Below are 22,979 nucleotides of genomic sequence, written 5' to 3'. Positions count from 1 at the left end.
GGTGGAGACCGAGACCTCTGCTCTTTGTGGGAAGGGAGCGAGAAGAAGGGCCCAAAGGTGGTGGGTGGAGGAGGAAGAGGAGGCGGCGGCGGATGCCGGCGGCGACCCTTGCCGGGACCTGCCGCCGGAATGGGATTGGCCGCAGGAGGAGGAGGAGGAGGAGAAGAAGGGGAGAGTCTTAGGGGCCCGCCAAGCCTTAGGAGTAGTTGGGACCCCTCCTCCGGGCCGGGGGAGGGGCCTAGCGGTGGTCGAGGCGGGCCTCGGGGCCTCCTCGGCCCCCGGGCCGCATCGGCACCTGGAGCAGCAGGAGCCGGCGGCCGTCGGAAGGGTGGCACTTGTCGACGTGCCGGGCGAGGCCCGGGGAGCCGAAGAAGGTGGCCGGACAGTGCTTGCAGGGGAAGATGTGCTGCGGGCCCGGGCCGGGCAGCAGCAGCAGCTCGTCCCGGACGGCGGGCCACAGGCCCCGCCGCTCCCCCGGCTCGGCCGCCGGCGGGCCCGGGAGGGCGAGGCCCAGGGCGGCGGGGGGCATCGGCGCCCGGACGCTGCCCTCCTCGTGGGTGCCCAGGTGCTTGCGCAGGTAGGCCGGCCGGCGGAACCGTCTGTGGCAGAAGGGGCAGGGCGCGGCGGCGGGGTCGGGGAGGCGGGCGGCGGCGCTGCTGTCCCGGTGCTGATCCGGCCGGGAGCTGTCCTCGCCCGCCGGGTGCTGGCCGCCGCCGTTCTCCTTGCCCTCCGAGCCCCGCGGCGGCGGCGGCGGCGGCGGCGGCGGCGGCGGCGGCGACGACGACGACGGGGAGGCCGGGGCGGGGAGGCCCGGGACCGGCCGGTCCTGGGGGGCCCCGGCGGGCCGCGGCTTGTGCCAGCGCCGGTGCGAGGCCAGGTTGGCGGGGCAGCTGAAGACCTTGGCGCACTCGGGGCAGCGGTACTCGACCCGCACGATGCGGGAGCAGCGGTGCTGGGCCAGGGCGAAGGGGTCGGCGTAGCGCTCCTTGCACAGCTGGCAGATGAACTCGCCCAGCGGCGGGCGGCCCCCGCGGGCGGCCCCCGCCGGGGCCCCGGGCTCCTCCGCCTTGATCTTCAGCCCCAGCACGGGGGACGTCGTCACCTCGTCGGCGAAGCTCGGCTTCCGCGGGGCTTTGGCTCTCTTGGCCCCCCGCTTGGCGGCCTGCAGGGAGGCTCCCCGGGGGCCCGGCCCGGCGGCCCCGGACGAGGACGGGAAGGCGGGGAAGGACTCGGCCGAGGCGGGCGAGCTGAGGCACCGCTCCGGGAAGGCCCGCCGCACCTCGGCGCCCGCCGGCCGGGCCGGCCCGGGCCCGGGACCCCCGAGCGGCCCGGACCCCCGCAGGGGCGAGGGGCACCAAGGAGGGCCCGCCGCCCTCTCCCCGCCCCCGGCCTCGTCCCGCCCGGCGGGCCCCGGCGGGAGCCCGGCCGGTCCCGGGACGGGCCCCTCGGGGAAGGCCGGCGGCCACGGGGCTGCCCCGGCCGGGAGGACCCCCCGCTCGGCGGGACGAGCCCGGTAGGAGCCCCCCGGACGCTTGCTGCGTTTCACCAGGAAGCCCCTCGGCATGGCGGGCGGGCGGACGGGCGGACGGGAGGACGGAAGGACGGGAGGACGGGCGGACGGGGACAGGGGACCGGCACCGGCCACGGCGGAGCCGGCGTCGCCGCGCCGCTCGTGGCCCCGCCGCTTTTATAGCTGCGACCCCCCCGCCGCCGGCCAATCAGGAGGGCCGCCGGCCGCCGGGGGGGCGGGGCCGGCGTCGCCACAGCCCATTGGTCCTTCGGGACCGGGGGGCGGGGCCTCGACAGGCTCCGCCCCCTCCCTCCGCCATCGCGGCCCGGGGGAGGGCGGCGCGGGGCCGCCGAGGCGCCGCCATCCTGCGGGGACCCAGGTAGGGAGCCGCCCCCGATAATAAGAACTGTGACGGTGGGGTTTCAGCGCTTACGATGTGCCGAGCGCTGTTCTAAGCGCCGCGGGGGGATACAAGGTCATGAGGCCACGTGGGCGCACGGGCAGCCTCCCCCTTTTCCAGAGGAGGGAACCGAGGCGCAGTGAAGTGACTTGCCCAGAGTCACCCCGCTGACTAATGGGGGAGCCGGATTAGAACCCGTGACCTCTGACTGCTTTCCACTGAGCCACGTTGCTCTCGACCTCCCTGCAGGCCCCCAAATTATGGTGGAGGACGGCCACAAGCAGAGGAGGCCGGAGGCCACAGCCTCCGGCGCAAAGGCGTCTTGGACATCCTAGTCCATAGCCGTCGCCCTCTGTCCTGCTCCCCCGAGCGCTTAGGGCAGTGCTCTGCGCACGCCGAGGGCCCTTGGACAAGTCCCTTCGTAATAACGATAATAATGTTGGTGTTTCTTTAGCGCTTACTGTGTGCCAAGCACTGCTCTAAGCGCCGGGTAGATACAAGCCAATCAGGTTGTCCCACGTTGGGCTCATGGTTTTAATCCCCATTTTCCAGATGAGGTAACAGAGGCCCGGAGAGTCAAGTGTCCTGCCCCTCTCTGGGCCTCAGTTCCCTCGGCCTAGGTTCATTTGGGCCTCGCGGAAGCCTCGGAGGAAATTCCCCCGACCTGTGGTTGATGGATGGGTCTGTGCGAGGGCGGTCACATCTGGCTTGGAGGGTTTGGATGGCATGGATGGGATGGAATGGAATTGGGGGATTTATAGGATGAGGAACTGTGCAATCGGGAAAGGCCTCCTGGAGGAGACGGGGTTTCAGAAGGGTTTGGAAGGTGGGGGAGCAGTGTCAGGTGGCTCCTCCAGAGAAGCAGCGTGGCTCAGTGGAAAGAGCCCAGGCTAGGAAGTCAGAGGTCGTGGGTTCTAATCCCGGATCCGCCATTTGTCAGCTGTGTGACTTTGGGCGAGTCATTTAACATCTCTGCGCCTCAGTTGCCTCATCTGTAAAATGGAGATCAAGACTGTGAGACCCCCATGGGGCAACCTGATTACCTTGTATCTACCCCAGCGCTTGCAACAGTACTTGACAAGTAGTAAAGGCTTAACGAATGCCATAATTAAAGAAGTGACATGGAGATTATGGCCCTGTGAGGTGCATGTGCCCCAACAGCTGTGGAACTGCAAGCCATCCCCAACCCCCAACCCCCCCACCCCCCGCAGTGGATCCTCCAAGCTGCTTGCGTAGACTAGCAGGATGGCATGACAGCTTGTCCTCACTGGGCTCCAGGGCCAATGAGGAAGGAAGTCTCTAGCCTGGCCCTGGAACTCGGAGAGGACAAGAAATAGTGGCAGCGCTAGCAGCAACTGAGTGGCGCCTTCTTTCCCTTTCCTCCTGCTCCTCTCCTCTGGATCCTCCCCTTTCTCTTCCTTTCACCCTTCCCTCTCCCCCCCTTTCCCTTTTCTTCCCTTACTTTTTCTACTTTCTCCCTCATTCTCCCTCCTTTTCCTGCCTCTTTAACTCTTTTTCTCCCTTTTCCTCTCTCTCCCCTCCTCTTTCCCACCCACCTCCCCAACCTGCTGCTCATAGTCAAAATGAAAATTGGCACCCCTGACTGGACTCGAGATTTTTCGGTACCTTGGAGCAGGCTTGGGTGGATACAACCCTCAAGATAGAGCCGCTGCAAGAGCCCTACCTCCACAATGTTTCCCAAGTTTCTCCAAGGATCTGCCACTGGTTCCTGAAGGAAGCAGCCCCTTCAAACCTCGTTTGAACACACGCCAGTGCTGCCTGTTACTTTTATGCATGCTGTGTTCCTTTGCAGAAGCCGCTGATATGTCCTAAAATGAAAGTATGATTGGGCGGTACTTGGGGCATTTAATAACAAACGCTAAAAGAGATTTGCTTTAGACTGTGACTCTGAGCCAGAAGGTGTCAGCCTTTCATTTGGAACTGGCTGCGTTGTCTTCTGCTAACTCTTGTGGCCAGGGTTTGGGTGGCGAGGTGAGGGTGGGGAGGGGCAGGGAGAGACGTGACTCCAACAGCCCTTTAGAATTCTACTTTTGTCTTCTATTTCTATTTCTGTCAGCTTAAATGATTTTGCAGATCCATCTCCCTTATCATAAAAAAGTAGTAAGTATCTAAATGTGACGGGCCAGGTTCTGGCTCTGGTAGGTCCAGGATCGAGGAAGCTTGGGGGGACCCCCCTCCCCTCTTCTGAAAGGACACATACGTTTCTGCCTCGCTAGTAAACTGCCCTTCCCACACTGCTGGGACTATTCTGGTTTTAGTCCCACAACAGCAGCCACAGTGAAGGGAAGGTAATGGGGTAGAAGAGGAGGTTGAAATGAAATAGTGGTATCCAAATGACTGTGTAGGCAGTAGTGGTCATCATCATAAGCATTTACTATGTGCAGAACCCTGTACCAAGCGCTGGGAAAGAATACACAAGTGGAAATACAGAAGTGGAACAGGTATCGAATCTTCACTTGATAGATGAGGAAACGGAGGCATGGGGAAGTTTAGTGACTTGTCCAAGGACCCACAGCAGACGAGTGGTAGAGCCAGGAGTAACACCCAGATCCTCTGACTCCGAAGTCTGAGCTCTTTCCACAGGGCCCCGAGATTCCTGAACCAAGATTGGCTACCCCATTTTTAACCAAGCATCCCCTGAAATTGTGTACTCTGTCACTTATCGGTGAATAATACGTACAGCCGCATTACAGTATTTTGAGCCCGAGAGGTTCCGTGAAAAAGAACTTCCGTTGGAAGTAAAAAGGACGTGTCGACCCTCTCCGGCGACTCCGCCTGCCTATTGGGTAACCAACCCTATCTGTTCCTTTCTGCTCTCCGCCTATTTTAAACTCTAAGAACATTGTAGTTGCCATTCACTGGAGCCGTAGCTTGAAACATCTTAAGTCAAGGACTGGCCGAATATTGCCCCTCTTGGTGGCACAGGGAAGCTGTCCCAGAGAGGCTGACTCCAGGGCAGATGCCCAATTTGTCTCTTGTTTAAAAGCAGCTCTTCACAAGTCATTGTCCTCTAAAAGGCACAAAGCAAATAAAGACCCCGGTATCTACGGGCATACAATTTGAACAGATACTCTCCAGACATAAGAACCTGTTGGACAATTATTAAACACATGCATGTCAGAGACATCAGCTGTGTGTGTTCAAGCTTTAGAGGATTTTTTTTTTCTGGTGGGAGATTGATGAATGAAGTGGTACACTCCAAAACGGTGGGAGAATTTGGCACTTATGCATCATTAGGCGGAGGTGAGATTTCAGGAGTCCTCTGTCTGAACATTTGAAGGAAGAGAAGGAATTGGCAGTACTAGGGGACAGAGGGCTCTGTAGTCCTTTGTAGAATGCATTACATTCTGTCTGTGTCACCCTCTCCTATTCCACCCTCTCCCGGTTCAAATTCCTGGTTTATTTAGCCTCCCTGCCACAGGCAGGGATCATGTCTACCTGCTCTTTTATATTGTTCTCTCCTAGGTGCTACAGAGCAGTGCTCTGCACAGAGTAAGTGCTCAATAAATGCCACAGAGTAAGCACCCAGTAAAAAAAAAATTGATTACAAGACAGAACCTCTGCCCTCCAAGTTCGTTTAGGGTTTATTCATGGCTATGCTATATTGAAGGGGCCAAAAATTGTGAATTTTTTTTTTACTAAGGATTTACCATTTCCCTGGCTTGTCAAGGTATTATTCTCATGTATTCCAGAACAGGGATTTTTTTTTTTATTATCGTGTACTCTTTTTTTATCCAGTATCCTCTCAGCCAACAGCAGAAGGAACAGAAACTGCATTTATTGAACACTTTTGGGGGGAATCGCTGTCCTAGGCTCTTAAGAACATGCAATTTGAGGAGAAGAAGAGCTCCCTGCTTTCCAGGAACTTCAATTTAATGCGGGAGGAAATAGGCAGACACGTTGCAACCATAAACAAGAAAAATCAATAGTATCTACTGAACGAAGTACTTTACTACAGCATTTATTCATTCAACCATATTTATTGAGCGCTTACTGTGTGCAGAGCATTGTACTAAGCTCTTTGGAGAGTACAATACAACAATAAACAGTCACATTCCCTGCTCACAAAGAGTTTACAGTCTAAAAGAAGGGGAGACAGACATCAGTACAAATAAATAAAATTACAGATATGTACATAATTGCTGTGGAGCTAGAAGGGTGGGAAGAGCAAAAGGAGCAAGACAGGATGACGCCGGAGTGGGAGATGAGGAAAAGTGGGGTTTAGTCAGGGGAGGCCTCTTAGAGGAGATGTGCCTTCAATAAGGCTTTGAAGGAGGGGAGAGTAATTGTCTGTTGGATTTGAGGAGGGAGGGCATTCCAGGCCAGAGGCAGGATGTGGGCTAGGGGTTGGTGGCGAGATGGGCAAGATCGAGGCACGGTGAGAATCTTAGCTCTAGGGGAGTGAAGTGTGCGAGCTGGGCTATTGAAGGAGAGAATTGAGGTGAGGTGGGGGTGCAGGGTGGACTGCTTTAAAATCAGTGGTGAGGAGGTTTTTGTTCGATGTGGAAGTGGATGGGCAACCACTGGAGTGTTTTGAGGAGCACGGTGACATGTCCTGAGTGTTTTTGTAGAAAAATGATCCGGGCAGCAGAGTGAGGTATGGACTGGAGTGAGGAGAGACAGGAGGATGGGAGGTCAGCAAGGAGGCCAATGCTGTAATCCAGGCAGGATAGGATAAGTGACTGTAGTAACATGGTAGCAGTTTGGATGGACAGGAAAGGGAGGGTTCTAGTTGTGTTGCGAAGGTGGGACCGACAGGACTTAGGGATGGATTGAATAGGTGGGTTGAGTGACAGAGAGAAGTCATGGGTAACACCAAAGTTTTGGGCTTGTGAGTCAGGAAAAATGGTGATGCCGTCTACCATGATGGGAAAGTCAGGGGGAGGACAGGATTTGGGTAGGAAGATAAGGAGCTCTGTTTTGAATGTGTCAAGTTTGAGGTGATGGGAGAATATCCAATTAGACCTGTCTTGAAGGCAGAAAGAGATGAAAGACTGGAGAGAGAGAGAGAGAGATCAGGGCTGGAGATGAGCGCAATTGAGTAAGAGACATGGACCCGTACCTCCAACGGGCATACCTTTTATCTGCCCCAACACTTAATTCAGTTCCTTAAACATAGTAAGTACTTAAATGCCATTTTAAAAAAGGAAAAGACTAGGATGACAGCCTGAAAGATGATTAGCCAGGGACTGTTTCCTAGAGGAGGTGGTTTTTAAGGAGAGTTTGAAGATGGAAAGAGATGTTGTCTGGCGTATTTGAGAAGGCAGGGAGTTCAATTGGATTGCTGATTTGTACTTTCCAAACACTTTGTATGGTGCTCTGCACACAGTAAGCCCTCAATAAATATGATTGAACGAATGGGAAAGTTTTATGTGAAGTACAGCTGTACAAGTACAACTTGGGAGATGCTGCTGTTTTTCTCTATTCCCAGTTCCCATGATATGTTTCTTGATGTTGTCCTGCCTGCCTTACAGAACCGACAAAGCTAACTCAGATTTGCGTCATTAATTCAAGGTGTTTCATCTTTGGAATTTTGGTTTTCTTTGACTTTTACCTTTTCAGTCCATCATTTCCAAATTTAGCAACTAATTTGAGATCCGGGAACTCTGGAACCTTGCAAAAAGTCAGGATGAATCGTTTATGCCAGATAAATAGTAAAAACTTCTGAATTCATTTACTTTATTTCAGAGGGATGGCAAATGCCTGTAGTCATTAGCAAGGCTGATATAGAAAATTTCCAAATACTATTCTGTCCCTCTTAGAGTCTTCTGCCTGAAACCACATCTGGTTTTTATGTTGTACTATTTATGGTTACTCTGTTTTCAATCCATTAACTATTTTAGCAGCCGTAGTACTTTATTGTTATCCTGACAATATCTTTTCAGCTTTTCAATTATCTGAATCTCACGCAGACCCACATCAATGACTTTTACAAATATCTATATCTGCCGTCTGCCCACTGTATTTCCCTTATCCACAAACTTGTCGAGTAATTTTATCAGACCAAAGAAATCAGATTTGTCTGTAATGATCCATCTTCATAAACAAATGCTGTCCGCTGCCCATCACATCGTTATCTAAATGCTTTCAGATCAATTTGCCTCATTCCCCGATGGGTGATTGTTTTCTGCCGGCCTCCTTTTGTTTTCTGCCTCTTGATTCACTTAGAGATTTTATTCTCCTCTTCTTTAGCTAATGAAGAATTCCATGAAGCCCATATCCTTTTTTTTCCAATCAATTAATGGTATTTATTGAGCACTTCTTGTGGTGGGCGGGGAATGTGTCTATTTCTTCTTGTATTCTACTCTCCCATGCACTTAGTACAGTGCTTTGCACTCAGTAAGCGCTCAATATGGATATAATTGAATGAATGCAGAGCACTGTCCTGCAGCTTCCTATCCTGAAGATAGGTGCCTGACTGATTTGTAAACTGAACTCTGTGTGTCAAGTCAGGTGTCAGAGCCCAGACTAGCTCCAACAGCCTGGCCCAGTGGATAGAGCACAGATCTGGGAATCAGAAGGACCTGTGTTGTAATCTCGGCTCCACCACTTGTCTGCTGTGTGTGACCTTGGGTAAGTCATTTCACTTACCTGTGCCTCAGTTACCTCATCTGAACATGGGGATTCAGACTGTGAGCCCCGTGTTGGACAGGTACAGAGTCCAACCCATTTGGCATATAACCACTCCAGCGCTTAGTCCAATGTCTGGTAAGTGCTTAAGTACCAAGGTTATTATTATTATTACAAAAAGAATGTTATATACCCAGTAAGTTGGGAGTTCAAAAGAGCTCACACTGTCCTTCCCATGTGAAATTAGCACTTAGAACAGTGCTCAGTGCTGAGAACATTGCTTGATACTTAGTAAGCGCTTAACAGATACCATTAAAAAAACAACCCCAAACCTTGCTGGTATAGAATTTGCTAGTGAGCACTCAGGTCTGGACTTTCTGGCTCATTCAGATTTGATTGAGATAAGCCTATAAGATCAAAGGTTAAGGAGACTACATACTCAGCATTATCCTGCCCCTTCTTTGAAGAGGAAGCCATGGAGTTAACTGAATTGGTTGGATTGTCCCACTTTTTATATATCATCATTCCTTCCTCCATAAAAGGATATCCATGCTGTTGTTTTCACAACTAAACCATTTCCTGTATACCACCAAAAATTCTTCACACACCAAGGGGCATGAGCATGAAACCAAGACTCGCCATCATCTTCAGTGGATGTATTGAGCACTTGCTATGTGCACGGCACAGTACTAAGTGATTGGGAGAGTACAATGCAACAGAGTTGGCAGACAACGAGCTTACAGTCTAGAAGGGAGACAAGTACTAAGAGAGCTGTCCTTCAGTTCCAAGAGAACAGTGGCCGACATCTTTGAGAGACAATCTCTATACTTGCACACTTTGCTCATGAAAATATTGTAATGCACCTTCTCTGGTCCCTTGTCATGTAAATAGTTAAGTACTACCCAAAAATTCTTGATGTGGTGGAGCGGGGGAAAAAGAAATAACATTAGTTTCTGCTCACTTTTCTAAAGCATATTTCTCCCCAGGAAATATCTACTGACTCTTAGAGCCATTGATAGGTTACATTTCATCTCTGGTTATTCTATGTTAGTAAAGGTTTCTTGAGCTCTGTGGTTGGGCTGGTAGGGAAATCCTCTCTCCTTCATCAGTTGCAATCAAACAATTTTCAGTCTTAATATTTTCTCTCCCTCTTCCTGCCAATCAGAGGGAAGGGACGGAGATGGCGGTGAGGCTGGGCACTGTGAACACCAAGATACCTTCTCCCGCCGGGCTGGTTTTATGAGATTTGATCCTCCTGATTAACAAAAGGAAGAGGAGTGCATTGGCAGAAGGAGCCAAGAAGGAAGGGGAGGGGGAGAGCATTGGAAAAGCCCAACCAGATGTAGATGCCGTCGTCGTGCTAAATTCTACCTGCTGAGCTGCTCGGTGGTGACACTGCCTCGCAGTGTGGAATGAATGGAGACCGAGGTCCAGGGAGAGTTGGTCGGGCACAGCTGCTTTCAGATCCCAATCCAGGGACCTCCTTTCACATACATTTTCCAGAGGACTCTACTGTGCATTATGTATGGAGGGACTAGGGAGTTGGATGGAAGGGTTGGGATGTATCCCCTTATTTCCCATTGAAATAATAATTGGCGAAAGCCAATCTTGGTAATAGCCATCTCTCTTAAGAATCATCTGTCAGCTTTGGAGAGGATATTACTGTACTTGGGAGATTTGGATCGACTTCAAACTCATTTGGCTTCTTAAGCCATTCCATCAGCATTACTTAAATGTCACACAGTCTCAAATAGCAAGACAGGATTGCAAGTAACGAAGTTCTGAAAGCAGGCAGTCTACCAGTTTTGAATAACAATAATAATAATAATTTGTGGTGTTTGTTTTGCACTTACTATGTGCCAGACACTGGACTAAGTACTGGAGTGGATACAAACCAATTGGGTTGGACACAGCCCCGGTCCCGAGCTTACAGATGAGTTAACTGAGGCACAGATAAGTGAAGCGACTTGCCCAAGATCACACACAGCAGACAAGTGGCAGAGCCAGGATTAAACCCAGGTCCTTCCCAGGCCACACTGCTTCGATACGTATATGTGTAGATACATGTCCATTTTGCCAATATCTGCTTCCCCAACATTTACCACAAAGCACTTTTTCTGGGTGGACCACGTCAATCAATAGAATGGATGAAGATTGGATGGATATCAGACGCAGGGCCATTTTCAGGTAGTATGGGTAGTAAGCAACTGCCTCAGGGCACAGGCCAAAGGGGCCGATAGGGAGGCAGCCCTTCATTAAGATGGAGAAGGAAAGGGCCCTGGCTCCCTTTTCCTCAGTCTGAGATGTGTTATTGTGTGCTCGCACAGAATAGAAGCAATCCATCCAGGGGTAGAAACCAGGAACATGGAGCCTGCGGTCTCGATGGTCAGGCGATGGCAGCGGCAAGGCGATAAAGGAGAAACGCTCTTCACGCGTGCTTCCGCAAATTTTTACGTCTGTCATTGGGTGGTGAATCTTTTCTCTTCCTCGGGGGCCAAGGGGAGAAGTATTTTGAAGACATATTGAAGCGCCACTCAAATAATACAGATTAGAATTAGATTATTTGAACATAATGAGACACATCAGTCAAACCTGGTCTACCGCAATCAGGAAAGGAGAGGCTCTTTATGTGTGTAGGTTTTGGGAAGACTGTGGTACAGAGAGGCACAATCTTGAATCACACCAGGAACTGCAAAGAACAAATATAGGAGGACAGTCAATCAGTCAATCGTATTTATTGAGCGCTTGCTGTGTGCAAAGCAGTCTTTGCACAGGAATTGTTTCAAAGAGGCTGTGGGTCAGGTATTAGTATTTTTAGCGTGGCTTAAGTGGATGATGATGCATTCTAGTGAGAAATAAACAAATGCATTTCATAAGGTTATTTAACACTTAATATAATGCCATGCATACAGAGGGCACTTAATCAATATTTGTCAGAGGTGATGATTAAAAGCTCTGGCCTCTCCAGCAGAATTTCCTTTCAAGTCAGTGGAAATTGCATGCAAAGGAATGCTACAGCCATTCTTCTTTCCCAAGCACTTAGTATGGGGAGTTGTACTCAGTAGCTGCTCAATAAATACTATTACTTTTACGGGGTGAAGAGTTGGATGAGACTATCAGAAATATGCCACCATCCCCTTCAGCAGAGTCACTGGGGCATTCTGTGATCTATCAGAACAAATGGTATTCTGTTGTTTTTGTGGCTATTATTATTGTAATGAGGCAGATTCTCTAAAGGAGAAGCAGATTTAAAGAGAATAGGTCCTTCTTGTGGAAGCCGCATTAACTATTTCAGGCCACAAGCTGTTTGGAATCCAGAAGACAATCTAGGGAATGCCTTACTCACTGGAACAGTCTAGCTCAGGATTCAGTATCTAGCATTAGTTCCTGTCCGCAAAGTCATTTTGATCAGCATTTGGAGAAGAATGTTAGCTAAGGCTTGGTGACTTTATGCTACCTGACAGTGGATTCTCTTTTTCCACCTCAAATATTTTCATTTCAGGCCTTGAAGACCTGAGGTAGAAGAATAAAAGCAGAAGGTTGTTTGCCTGAAGCAAACTTCTCCTTTTTTACCTTGGATAATCTTGAATCACTCTCAGTTAAAAGGCCTTGAAGGCTTGAAGTGGACTAATGCACGGGAGATGTGTCTGCATGAAGCAAATATTTCCTTTTCCGACTTCGTATATTTCTGTTCAGGCCTTGAAGACCTTGGACAATACATTAGAAGAGTGTTTACATGAAACCACTATCTCATTTTCTAACCCCATCTATGCTCATTTCAGGCCTTGAAGACCTTAGGTAGGAAAATGGTCAAGCCAGTTTTTGAATGAAGCAGATGTCTTCTTTTTCAATCTCATACATTGTTTTTTCATGCCTTGAAGACCTTAGGTAGACAAATTCAAGCCGGAGATTGTTCACATGAAGTATTTTTCTCCTTTTCCACCTTGTATATGTTCTATAAATTCTCTATAAAAGACATTGAAGGCCTAAGGTGGAGCCACAGACAGTAACGTTTTGTGCATGAAGCAAAACTTCTCCTTTCCCAGCTCATAAGTATTGTCTTTCCAGGCCTCGAACACTATAGGTGGAAAAATAAGTGGGATATATTTTCTTTTCATGAAGCAAATTATGACTCTTGCAATACAAATATTCTCTATTCATTTTCAATTAAAAGGCCTTAAAATAGAGAGGTGACATAACAAAAAGGAATTTTGTCCAAATCAAGAAAGTTTATCTTTTTCAACCCAAGTATTCTCTTTTCTGGCCTTGAATACCTTAGGGTAATGAAATAATAGCAGGAGAGAGTTTACCTGAAGCAAACTTTCCTTTTCAAATCGAATATTCGCTATTCATTTGCTAAGAAAAGGCCTTGAAGACCTAAAGAGTACTAATGCACAGAAGATGTTTCCACATGAAGCAAATGTCTCCTTTTCCAGTTCATATATTTTCTCTTCGGGCCTTGAACACCTGAGACAGAACATTAGAAGAGTGTTTGCATGAAGCCATTTTCTCCTTTTTTCACCTCAAATATTCTCTATTAAGAGCCTTGAAGATCTCAAATGGACTAATGAATAGGAGATATGCCTACATCTCCTTTTCTTCTCCTTTCTCACCTCAAATATTGTTTCAGGCCTTGAAGACCTTAGGTAGAGAAATGAAAGCAGTTGTTTTGGTATGAAGCAGATTCCTCCTTTTCACCACCAATATTCTGTATTCATTGTCTTTCAAAAGGCCTTGAAGGCCTGAAGTGAACTAATGCAAAGGAGATGTTTCTGCATGAACCAAACTTTTCCTTTTCCAGCTCATACATTTTCTCTTCAGGTCTTGAAGACCTTGAGTAGCAAAATAATGAGTTGAGGTTTGTATGAACCAAATATTTCCTTTTTTAACCCTGTATATTATCTTATCTGGCCCTTAGATAGAAATACAAAAGCAGGAGATTGTTTGCATGATGAAAACTTGTCCATTTTCGAAACAAATATTCTCTTTTTAGGTCTTGAAGACCTTAGGTAGAGAAATGAAAGTAGGAGATTATTTGCATCAAGCAAACTTGTCCTTTTAAACCTCAAATATTCTCTCTTCAGTTCTTGAAGACATTAGGTAGAGAAATGAAAGTGGATGATTTTGTATGAAGCCAATTTCTCCATTTCCCCCTCAAATATTCTCTTTTGAGGCTTCGAAGACCTTAAGTAGTAGAGAAATAAAAGTAGGAGATTGTGTGAAGCAAATTTCTCCTTCTTAACCTCAAATATTGTCTTTTCAGGTCTTGATAACTTTAAGTAGCAAATGACAGAAAGGAGATGATTTTCATGAACCACATTTCTTCTTTTAAGCCTCAAATGTTCTCTTTTGAGGCCCTGAAAACCTTCAGTAGAGAAATTAAAGCTGGAGATTGTTTGCCTGAAGCAAATTTCTCCTTTTGCACCTCAAAAAGTCTGTATTCATTCTCAATTAAAAGGCCTTGATGGCCTGATGTGGAGTAATGCATGGGAAGTGTATCTGCACGAAGCAATTTATTTTTTAACTTAAAATAGTCTCTTTTAAGGCCGTGAAGACCTTAGGTAGAAAAATAAAACCTGGAGATGGTTTGCGTGAAGCAACTTTCTCCTTTAGCACCTTAAATGTTCTCTGTTCATTCTCAGTTAAAAAGCCTCTAAGGCCTGAAGTGGAGTAATGAACAGGAGATATTTCTACCACATGAAGCAAATTTCTCCCTTTTCACCGAAACCACTCTCTTGAAAGACCTTGATGATCTTACAGAAATAAGAGCTGGAGACTGTTTGCATGAAGTAAATTGATCATTTTTCACCTCATATATTGTCTTTGAAGGCCTAAGGTGGACAAATGAGCAGGCCAGTTTTTTTCATTAAGCGAACTCCTCCTTTAACAGCTATATATATATTTTTCCCATGCCTTGAAGATCTTATTTAGAAAAATGAATGCAGGGAATTGTTTGCATAAAGGAAATTTCTCCTTTTTCACTTGAAATTTTCTCCTTTGAGATCTTGAAGACCTTAGAGAAATACAAACTGGAGATTGTATGTGTGAAACTTTCTCCTTTTCACCTCAGTTAGGCTCTTGAGGTCTTGATGACCTTAGCTGGAAAAAGAAAAGATGGAGATGGTTTACATGAAGCAATTTTCTCTTTTTTCACCTCAAATATTCTCTTTTTTGACCTTGAAGACCTTAGGTAGAGAAACACAAACTGGAGATTTTTGTACAAAACAAATTTCTCCTTTTACACCACAAGTACTCTCTTATCTACCTCAGGTCTTCAAGGCCTGAAAAGAAAATGTTTCAGGTGACAAAAGAGGAATTTGCTTTTCGCAAAATCTCTCCTGTCAGTGTGTCCACCTCAGATCTTCAAGACCTGATGAGGAAAATATGTGAACTGGAAAAGGAGAGATTTTCTTCATACAGAGTTGTTTCCTGAAAAGAACTGCACCTGCAGCCTTCAAGGCCTTATAATTGAGAATGAATGAATAAGGAATTTATTTATACTGATGCTATTAATACCTGTCTACTTGGTTTGTTTTGTTTTGTTGTCTGTCTCCCCTTTCTAGACTGTGAGCCCTTTGTTGGGTGGGAGTTGTCTCTATTTGTTGTCGAATTGTACTTTCCAAGCACTTAGTACAGTGCTCTGCACACAGTTAAGCGCTCAGTAAATACAATTGAATGAATGAATTCATCTACAGTGCAGAAGACATTAGAAGATCCTGATGGCAATAGTTTAGTACAAGATTATCCATCATTGTCCTCTTCTTAACTTTCTCATGACTGTTGACAAGACCACTCTCCTTCCTGCACAGGAACCTTGAGGTTCTGTTTGATTCTTTTAGGTAGTTTATTTCCCTCGTTGTTTTTAAATTCTGCTCATTTTTCCTCTATTATTTCATGGATCTGACCCATCTTCTCTGCCCTTACTCCTACAACACCTTAGTTCAAATCCTTACCACCCTCTGTTAGTTTAGGTTAATGTCTATTTCACTAGTCTCTCTCCCTCAAGTCTCTACCCTCTTGAGTCTGTTCTGCACGTAGCTGCTTGTATTATCTTTTTTTAAAACACCATTGGAACAACCATCTCATCCTTAAAAACCCTCTAATAGCCGCCCACTTTTTCTGGATAAAGCAAAAATTTTTTATCCATTAGTTTCAAGAGTTTCCATCAGCTGTCTCCCACTAACCTATCCACTGTCATTCTCCACTTCACTCCAAGTTAACCTTGTAACTTTACCTCTCCTGCGATTCTCCTATTTTTTCCCTCTGTAGGAAGTTATCACCTCACCTTAAATTCTCCCAGCCACATCCCCTCCATCTCAGACCGTTTCTAGAAAGTCTCCTCTTTCAAAGGATATTTCCTGATTAAGCCCCATCTTTCTTCACCCCTTACATCCTTCACTTCTTCTGTTTATTATCATTTTTACTTATGTTCTAACTTACCTTTTGTATGTTTTGCATGTATGAGTGCCTACTTCATTAGATTGTAAACTCCCAGAGGGCAGTTCTTTGCATATTCCCAAGTGCTTAGTTTAGTTCTCTATACTTGGCTGTTGCTCAGTAAAACTGTTGATGATGATGATGATGTTAGTTTTACTTCAGGGCACAATATTTCCTAGGATCAATTTTAACAACATCAGCTTTCATTTTCTTATTGCTTAAATACTGATGTCAACAATGCTCATTTAGTAGAGGTCAATAAGTGCTTTCTTCAAGAAAGCTGATATTTTTTTAATGTGCCAATTGTAAACTCATTAGGGGACGTGGTTGGGGAGGGAGGAACTCATTAGGGGACGTGGTTGGGGAGGGAGGATATTTTATTTAATAAAGCAATTGGCAACCAATTGTGAGTTTAGTTTTGGCTTTCCCAGACCTCTGCCTTCCAGCCTCATCTCTGAATAAGATGGGAAAAAGGGGAGAAAAGTTGTCTTCCCAAGAGCAAGACCCTCAAAAACAGTGGGAAATTTTTTCTGTGAGAGAGCGCATGTCCTCAGACTGGGCTCCTGCTTGACCACAAAGTCCGCTCTGTCGAAAACTACTGTCTTACCGAAAGCTCTTGTCAATCTTGGCTGTCTTTCCGATTCACTTGGGTGAGCTAGCTGATGTTTAAAAGATGACTTTTTACTGAATTAATCAATCACTCAATGTTATTTATTGAGCACTTACCTTGTGCAAGCACTGTACTAAGCACTTGGGAGAGTACAATACCAAAAAAAGTAGGTTTGAGTGATCCCTGCCTTCAAGGACCATACAGGCTAGAGGGGGAGACAGACGTTAAAATTAATAGCAGACTATGTACGTAAGTGCTGTGGGGCTGGAAGAGGAGGTGAAAAAAGTACTTAAGATTACCTCTCTAACAACCTCTTCCACTTTATCAGTCAATCACACAAAATTTCTCACGAATCAACATTTTTCTCTTCTATGGCACACATTTCCCAAGTCTCTAATATAACTTCTTGTAGATCATTTGTTCTTGAAGTTGTTCCCTTCGAGTTTTTTCCTAATTACGGTTGTAATTTTATTGTAGTTACCTTTTCTAAAACTTAAGGTCCTTGTGTTGGTTTTATTGGTCCTCTCTTCCCCAGCAGGAGTAGTAATTTTAATCTTGCTGTAATCATAGGTGCTGAGGACTTTTCTCACATATACCTCCTATGCCAGGTTATGTTTAAGTCTCCAAATTAAGTCCAGAAAATTATTTTTCTTATAAGTTTTAGGGTCAGTTGTTCCTTTTCCCCTCTAATTCTTAACCTCACTGTTTGTCCTGAGAAATTATTCAGCCAATCTATTTAAGGATAACTGCAATCTTCCATTATTACTATCAATCCTGACTTTCCTGTTACTCAGCCTCACCTTAGTCAGTTGCTCTCTTGAGCAGTCCCACCACAAGAATTTTGTCTTTCAAGTTCATCATTTCTACCCCAAAGGATTCCGGGTCTGGTCCTCTTCTCTAGTCAGATTTTGGATTGTTACTGAGTTACCCCACGTATACAGTAAATGAATGTTTTTCTGACATGCTGTCAGGCAGTCATCAAGACTGTGGTTTTGGCAAAGAGTCACCTCAACCTTGCCCGCAAGTGTTCTACCCAGAATCCTTTTGGCAGGCTATTGAAGTAATAGTCAACCCTACACTACCTGAATTATTATGTTCCTTCAAGTTTAATCACAGTTCAGCAAATAGGATTTTTTCTGTAGTGAGTCCTAGTTGATTTTACCTCCACCAGCTCTTGGGGATATCGACTAGATGCAGACGCTCACTAGTTTCCCGACATTCAACCATTTAATCTTTTTAGGTTTCCGGAATTAGGGAGGGAGCATCTGTACACTTTGACTTTGCCCTTAATATAGATTTCCATATTGATCACTTCTATCTGAATAACTGTCACACATTTTAATAATAGCTCCTAGAGTGTAGAGTCCTTGTTTTGCTTAGTCTGTTATCTAATGCACTGCTACCATGTCCACAAAGGTGCTTTATTAATTATCATCTATGGATGAGGAATCGTGAGTTCACCCACATAAAAGTAGAACTACTTGACTGGAACGAGTAGTTTCCAAATAGGAGGAACTCGTTTGAGAAGGTCCTTGTAATTTTCAACTTCTGGTTTGGACGCAACATTCCGCCCCCAGTAGAGGTTGAAAAATGAGGTTAAATAAAATAGAAGGTAAACAAGCAAATCACTTAACTCTCTAACCATATAGGGTCACAAGAGTTGCCAGTAGAAGTACAGTTTAAACCAGTGCCTGGGTGCGGAGACCTCTGGATGGTATCCCCCCTCAATCAGTTACTAGTTAACTAGTCACTGAAATTCAGCACCTCAAGCCCCTTATGTGTAAACTGTAGATAAAATGAAAATATTTGCTACTTATGAGAGCTAAAGAGTTAGCTTCTTTAGAAAGGAGGCCTGGGTAAGCTTATGGTTTTGTGGGAAGCACATCCTAAATAGGAACTATCATTCGTATTCTTATTGATCCTTCTTATCCTCCTTTCCCAGGATGAACCTTTAACTGAAAAGTATGTTCCAAAGTGAGAGAGAGCCCAGCGGAGTTTCATATATGGAAAAAAAAACCCACATCTGTGAACCAATTTCACAGCTGAGCCAGATAGATCAGATAACTCTTGGTGTGTTTCCAGGCTCTAGAAATATTCTCTCCATTTGTAAAATTGGGCCAGAGAGTTTGTGTAAGGTATATTGTATGGGTAAAAGAGAGACCCTATGGGAACATATATACAGTGCACATACACACATACTTTGGTGGGCAATTATGTGTGAAATCATTATGGTGGCCAGTTCTCACTGAACAATTTCTCTATAAGTAAGGGATTTTCGGTCCCTGAAATTGCTATTTGCACAATGTGATACATGGCACCAATTCAGGGCTTTCATTCCACTTCACTGGAAATGAAGATTTACTCTAGTAACTTCCTCCAGACACTTATGTGGTGTGAAATTATTCCTGTGCATTACAAATTCCTCCAGCCAAGATGAAACGGAGCATTCCCTTCCCTCTCCCTTCTCCCTTTCTCTTCATTTTTCCCCTACTTTTCTAGTTTCAGCTTTTTCTTTTCCAAATCCTTTTTAAAGCATTTAGCCTCTCCTGTAATAATGAATCTTATCTCTGGACCTTCTTGTCCCGGTTTATGGAGATAACTCTTGCCTATTTCCAAGAGATGTTGTAAGTAAAAACATGTTGTAAAAGCACTTTAAGATTCTTGGATTTGAGAAGTAATAGAAGATAAGTCTTGTTGTTATTTGTTCTTCCTAGTCCTTCTCAAGTTGAGGTGACTTCTTTGTATAGCCGTCTAAAAGAAAACCTCTTTTTGTTGAATGTTGAAGCGTAGCTATGTTCCTCCACCAACCCAGACTTTCTTCCCCTCCAGTTTCCATTTGCCAGTCCCTACCCAGGCCTTGCAAGCCTGGTACCCCAAAGCCATGCAGCGATACACCTTCCCCAGTCAATCAATGGTAATTATTGAGCATTTACTGTGTGCAGAGCACTGTACTAAGCATTTGGGAGAGTACAGTATAACAGAGTTGGTAGACACGTTCCCTGCCCACAATGAGCTTACAGTCTAGAGGAAACTCGACTGTGTTTCTTGTTACAGTCACGTAACCAGTTAAGTCGTCCCTCCCCGCTACCTTGCTTCTGTCTCTTGCTGCCCCACAATTTTGGGGGACTGGTTGGGAAGGACTGAGAAGGGAGCAGCTCTCAGGGACAGAAGTGGGGAGGGCAGGTTCAGGGTTTGGGGGAGGGTCTCTGGGATTGGAGTGGATGAGATCTCCTCAGAGCCATGGAGATTGGGACAGAAGTTTAAAGGGAGGTAAGGTAAACTTAGTGCTTAACAAATCCTATTGATTGATTGACTTGGGATCATGGGGATGAGGGACAGAAGGGAAAGGTGAAAGGCAAGGCTAGTAAAGGAAAAGAATGCAATGACTTAGGTGGGCACTTGACAATGTCAGAGAAATTCCCAGTGCGCTGGACACTTCAGTCAGTACATCTGATATGTAAGCTACTAATTGTCTAGCCAGAGGTTTTCCCATCTCTAACCTATCATTTACATAATAATAATAATAATAATAATGTTGGTATTTGTTCAGCGCTTACTGTGTGCAGAGCACTGTTCTAAGCACTGGGGTAGATACGGGGTAGTCAGGTTGTCCCACGTGAGCCTCACAGTTAATCCCCATTTTACAGATGAGGTAACTGAGGCACGGAGAAGTTAAGTGACTTGCCCACAGTCACACAGCTGACAAATGGCAGAGCCAGGAGTCGAACCCATGACCTCTGACTCCGAAGCCCAGGCTCTTTCCACTGAGCCATGCTGCTTCCCCATCTTTCTCCATCTTTGCATCTTTCTCCCGATTCTCCTACCCCCTTAAACTGTGAGCTCCACGTGAGACAAGGACTTGGTCGGATCTGTTTACAGTGTATCTACCCCAGCACTTAGTACCATCTAAGCGGAGGTAGACAGAAAGAATTGCAATGAATTATTTTAAAAAATCACAAGAAAGCAATGTTAATAAACTCATAATAATAATTGTGGTATTTGTAAGGTGCTTACTATTTGTCAGGCCCTGTATTAAGCGCTGGTATGGATACAAGGTAATCAGATTGGACATAGTCCCTGTACCCCATGGAGCTCACAGTCTTACTCCCCATTTTTCCAGTGAGGTACCTGAGTTACATGGAAGAGAAGTGACTTGGCCAAAGTCACCTTAAGACAAGTGATGGAGCCAAGATGAGAAACCAGGTCCTTCTGACTCCCAGGCCCATGCCCTATCCACTAGGCCACACTGATTCTCAGTATAATAAAACCAAACAGTTCTTGGAAGGAGGACTCTTCAGAGTCCTCAAGGCCATAGGCAAACCGTTTTGACTTCCCCAGTGTTCTAAAGGTAGGTTTCTGGCCCACCGGAGGCTGGTTGTGGGAGGAGGCTGACTGGAACAACAGGCAAGTGCTGAACCCCAGAGCTCTCAGTTTTAAAGGGGAAGCCCACAAAAAGACCCCAAGAACCACAGACACAAATGTATGTAACCCAAAACACACAAGTACATGAGGATCAGAGGGAGCACACAAGGGCAGAGGAGGATGGTAGGAGAAAAATTAACAGAAAGAAAATACATAAAAAGAAAGAATGGAAAATTCACTTTCTAGCTAATGCAGACACATATTTTGGTTGATGTTAAAAGCCGTATTATAGCTCTCCCGCCTGCTCTAGTCAGTCAGTCATATTTATTGGGAGCTTACTGTGTGCAGAGCACTGTACTAAGTGCTTGGGAGAGTACAATAGAATAATAAACCAACACATTCCCTGCCCACAATGCACTTAGACTCTACAGCACTACAGTACTAAATATTCTTAAAGAGGGAGAAGTAAATTCACTAGGCACAGACAACCTCAAACCAATGCGTAGAGTAAAGCAGGAATGCAAATCCTGAAACTGGACCAAGAGTCCTAGAAAAGTGGTCAGAATGAACATGCAAACAAGCATGAAAAATGCTGAACTCAGACCCAAAACCGAATGGGGTGTGCCTGAGCAGATAGAGGAGTTAAAGCCCAAGATTCTTGGTTCCTTCCAAATTTTTTGTGGATTTCAGCTAGTGTATACTCATGTTTTTAAAACTACAGGAGAAGGTGATTCTCTTCTATAACCTGTTTTTGTCAACCCACCCCAGTGTTCAATAATCCTCACTTCCTTTTAGCTAACCTAATAACTCGTGTTACAACTCAAGTCCTTGCATAGAAAGCAGTAACTTTATCTTGTAATTGAGGTAGTTATGAAACAAACCAAGAATTGTGTTAATAATGATATTTACAAAGTGCTTACAATGTGCTAAGAAATAGTCCCTGGTCTCCACCGATATCACAGTCTCAGAAATAGGAAGAACAGGTGTCAATCAGTCAATTAATTAATGGCATTTATCGAGGGCTTACTCTGTACAGATTAATATACTTGGAGAGTAAAATGGAGGAAGTGGATAAGATCCCTTCCCTCACAGAGTTTACAATCTAGGGAATTGAAGATATTTTAGTTCCAGTTTACATAGGAGAAAACCGGAGGCTCTCAGAGGTTAAGTGGCTTGCCCAAGGTCACACATCAACCCATTAGAACTGGAACCAGAACCTCTATCTCCTTGCTCCTAGCTCCATACTCTCTCCATTTTTAGACCATGTGGCCTCCTGCAGTGAGCTAAATTGTCAAAAAATAGAAGTCGTTTGACAGCTGGTATCATTTCTCGGGGCCGCAACGAACACTGCCCTTTTAAAATGACAAAGTCACCTTCAAATCTGATCTCTTTTTGAAAGAGACACCTCTTCCCCCAAGAACTATCGGTGTTCCTCAAGGCAACTGAAACCACAGACTTCGAGCCATTCAGAGATCCAGGGACTGAAAGCAGGCTTCTCCCACTATGTCTCTCTTACTGTTTTTCCAATGTCTGATTAAAGTTTTATTCATAGATTAATTATTGTTTTGAGAATAGGCCCTAAATTTCACCAAGATCACCAGCTCTAGACTCCTACAAATATGTTTTGCTATAAATTACTGGCACTGTTTCTGTTGATATTCAGTATAATCAAACATTTGTAAGCATGCTGTCTTTTCAATCTGTTCAGCTGATGCACTTTACCTGATCTTTCATTAAAGTAATCAAAACACTTGCTGTGCCGCATCTAATGAATGTTGCATGTATGATTAAGTGCTTTCATTCATATTGCAAGTTTGATTTAATGTAATCTGCCTTTCAGACAGCCATTAGCCTAGCTCCTGCGTGAATTCGATTAATTGGCTGAATTCTTCCAGATGTCCATTAAGTATTACAGGAATTTCTATGTAGAAACAGCAGGGACTGTCTAGCACAGAACCAAACAATGATATGTTATATTGCTGCCATGACTTACAAAAAGCTGGATTCATTTTCATTAATAAAACATCTGTACTCCTGCACAGCTATGCATCGAGATGCATTTATTTTAT

The 22,979-nt window shown here is 45.7% G+C and overlaps 2 protein-coding genes across 2 annotated transcripts in view; one reads left to right on the top strand and one right to left on the bottom strand.

Moving 5' to 3' along the window:
• Positions 1-238: 238 nt before the first annotated feature.
• On the bottom strand, positions 239-1,564 carry INSM2 (INSM transcriptional repressor 2). The gene is made up of 2 exons (XM_029079297.1): positions 818-1,564; positions 239-667 (listed from the first exon to the last, which is right to left on the bottom strand). Exons 1-2 carry the CDS (start codon positions 1,562-1,564, stop codon positions 239-241), a joined length of 1,176 nt encoding a protein of 391 aa, XP_028935130.1.
• A 268-nt stretch (positions 1,565-1,832) lies between these two features.
• Positions 1,833-22,979, top strand: part of LOC114816666 (formin-like protein 5) — a 70,254-nt gene continuing 49,107 nt past the window's right edge. The window contains exon 1 of the mRNA XM_029079370.2: positions 1,833-1,889. The gene's annotated coding sequence lies outside the window, so the exon portion shown is untranslated. The remainder of the gene's footprint in view (positions 1,890-22,979) is intronic.

Source organism: Ornithorhynchus anatinus, chromosome 14, assembly GCF_004115215.2.
Source record: "Ornithorhynchus anatinus isolate Pmale09 chromosome 14, mOrnAna1.pri.v4, whole genome shotgun sequence".
In the NCBI taxonomy this organism is placed as follows: Eukaryota; Metazoa; Chordata; class Mammalia; order Monotremata; family Ornithorhynchidae; genus Ornithorhynchus; species Ornithorhynchus anatinus.
This window is presented reverse-complemented; position numbering and strand designations above follow the sequence as displayed.

Excerpts from the sequence above, each read along its gene's own strand:
- INSM2 (XM_029079297.1), bottom strand. The coding sequence starts at position 1,564 with ATGCCGAGGGGCTTCCTGGTGAAACGCAGCAAGCGTCCGGGGGGCTCC. Across the intron at positions 668-817 it reads GGGCCCCCCAGGACCGGCCG|CACCGGGACAGCAGCGCCGC; the intron begins GTCCCGGGCCTC and ends CGGCCGGATCAG.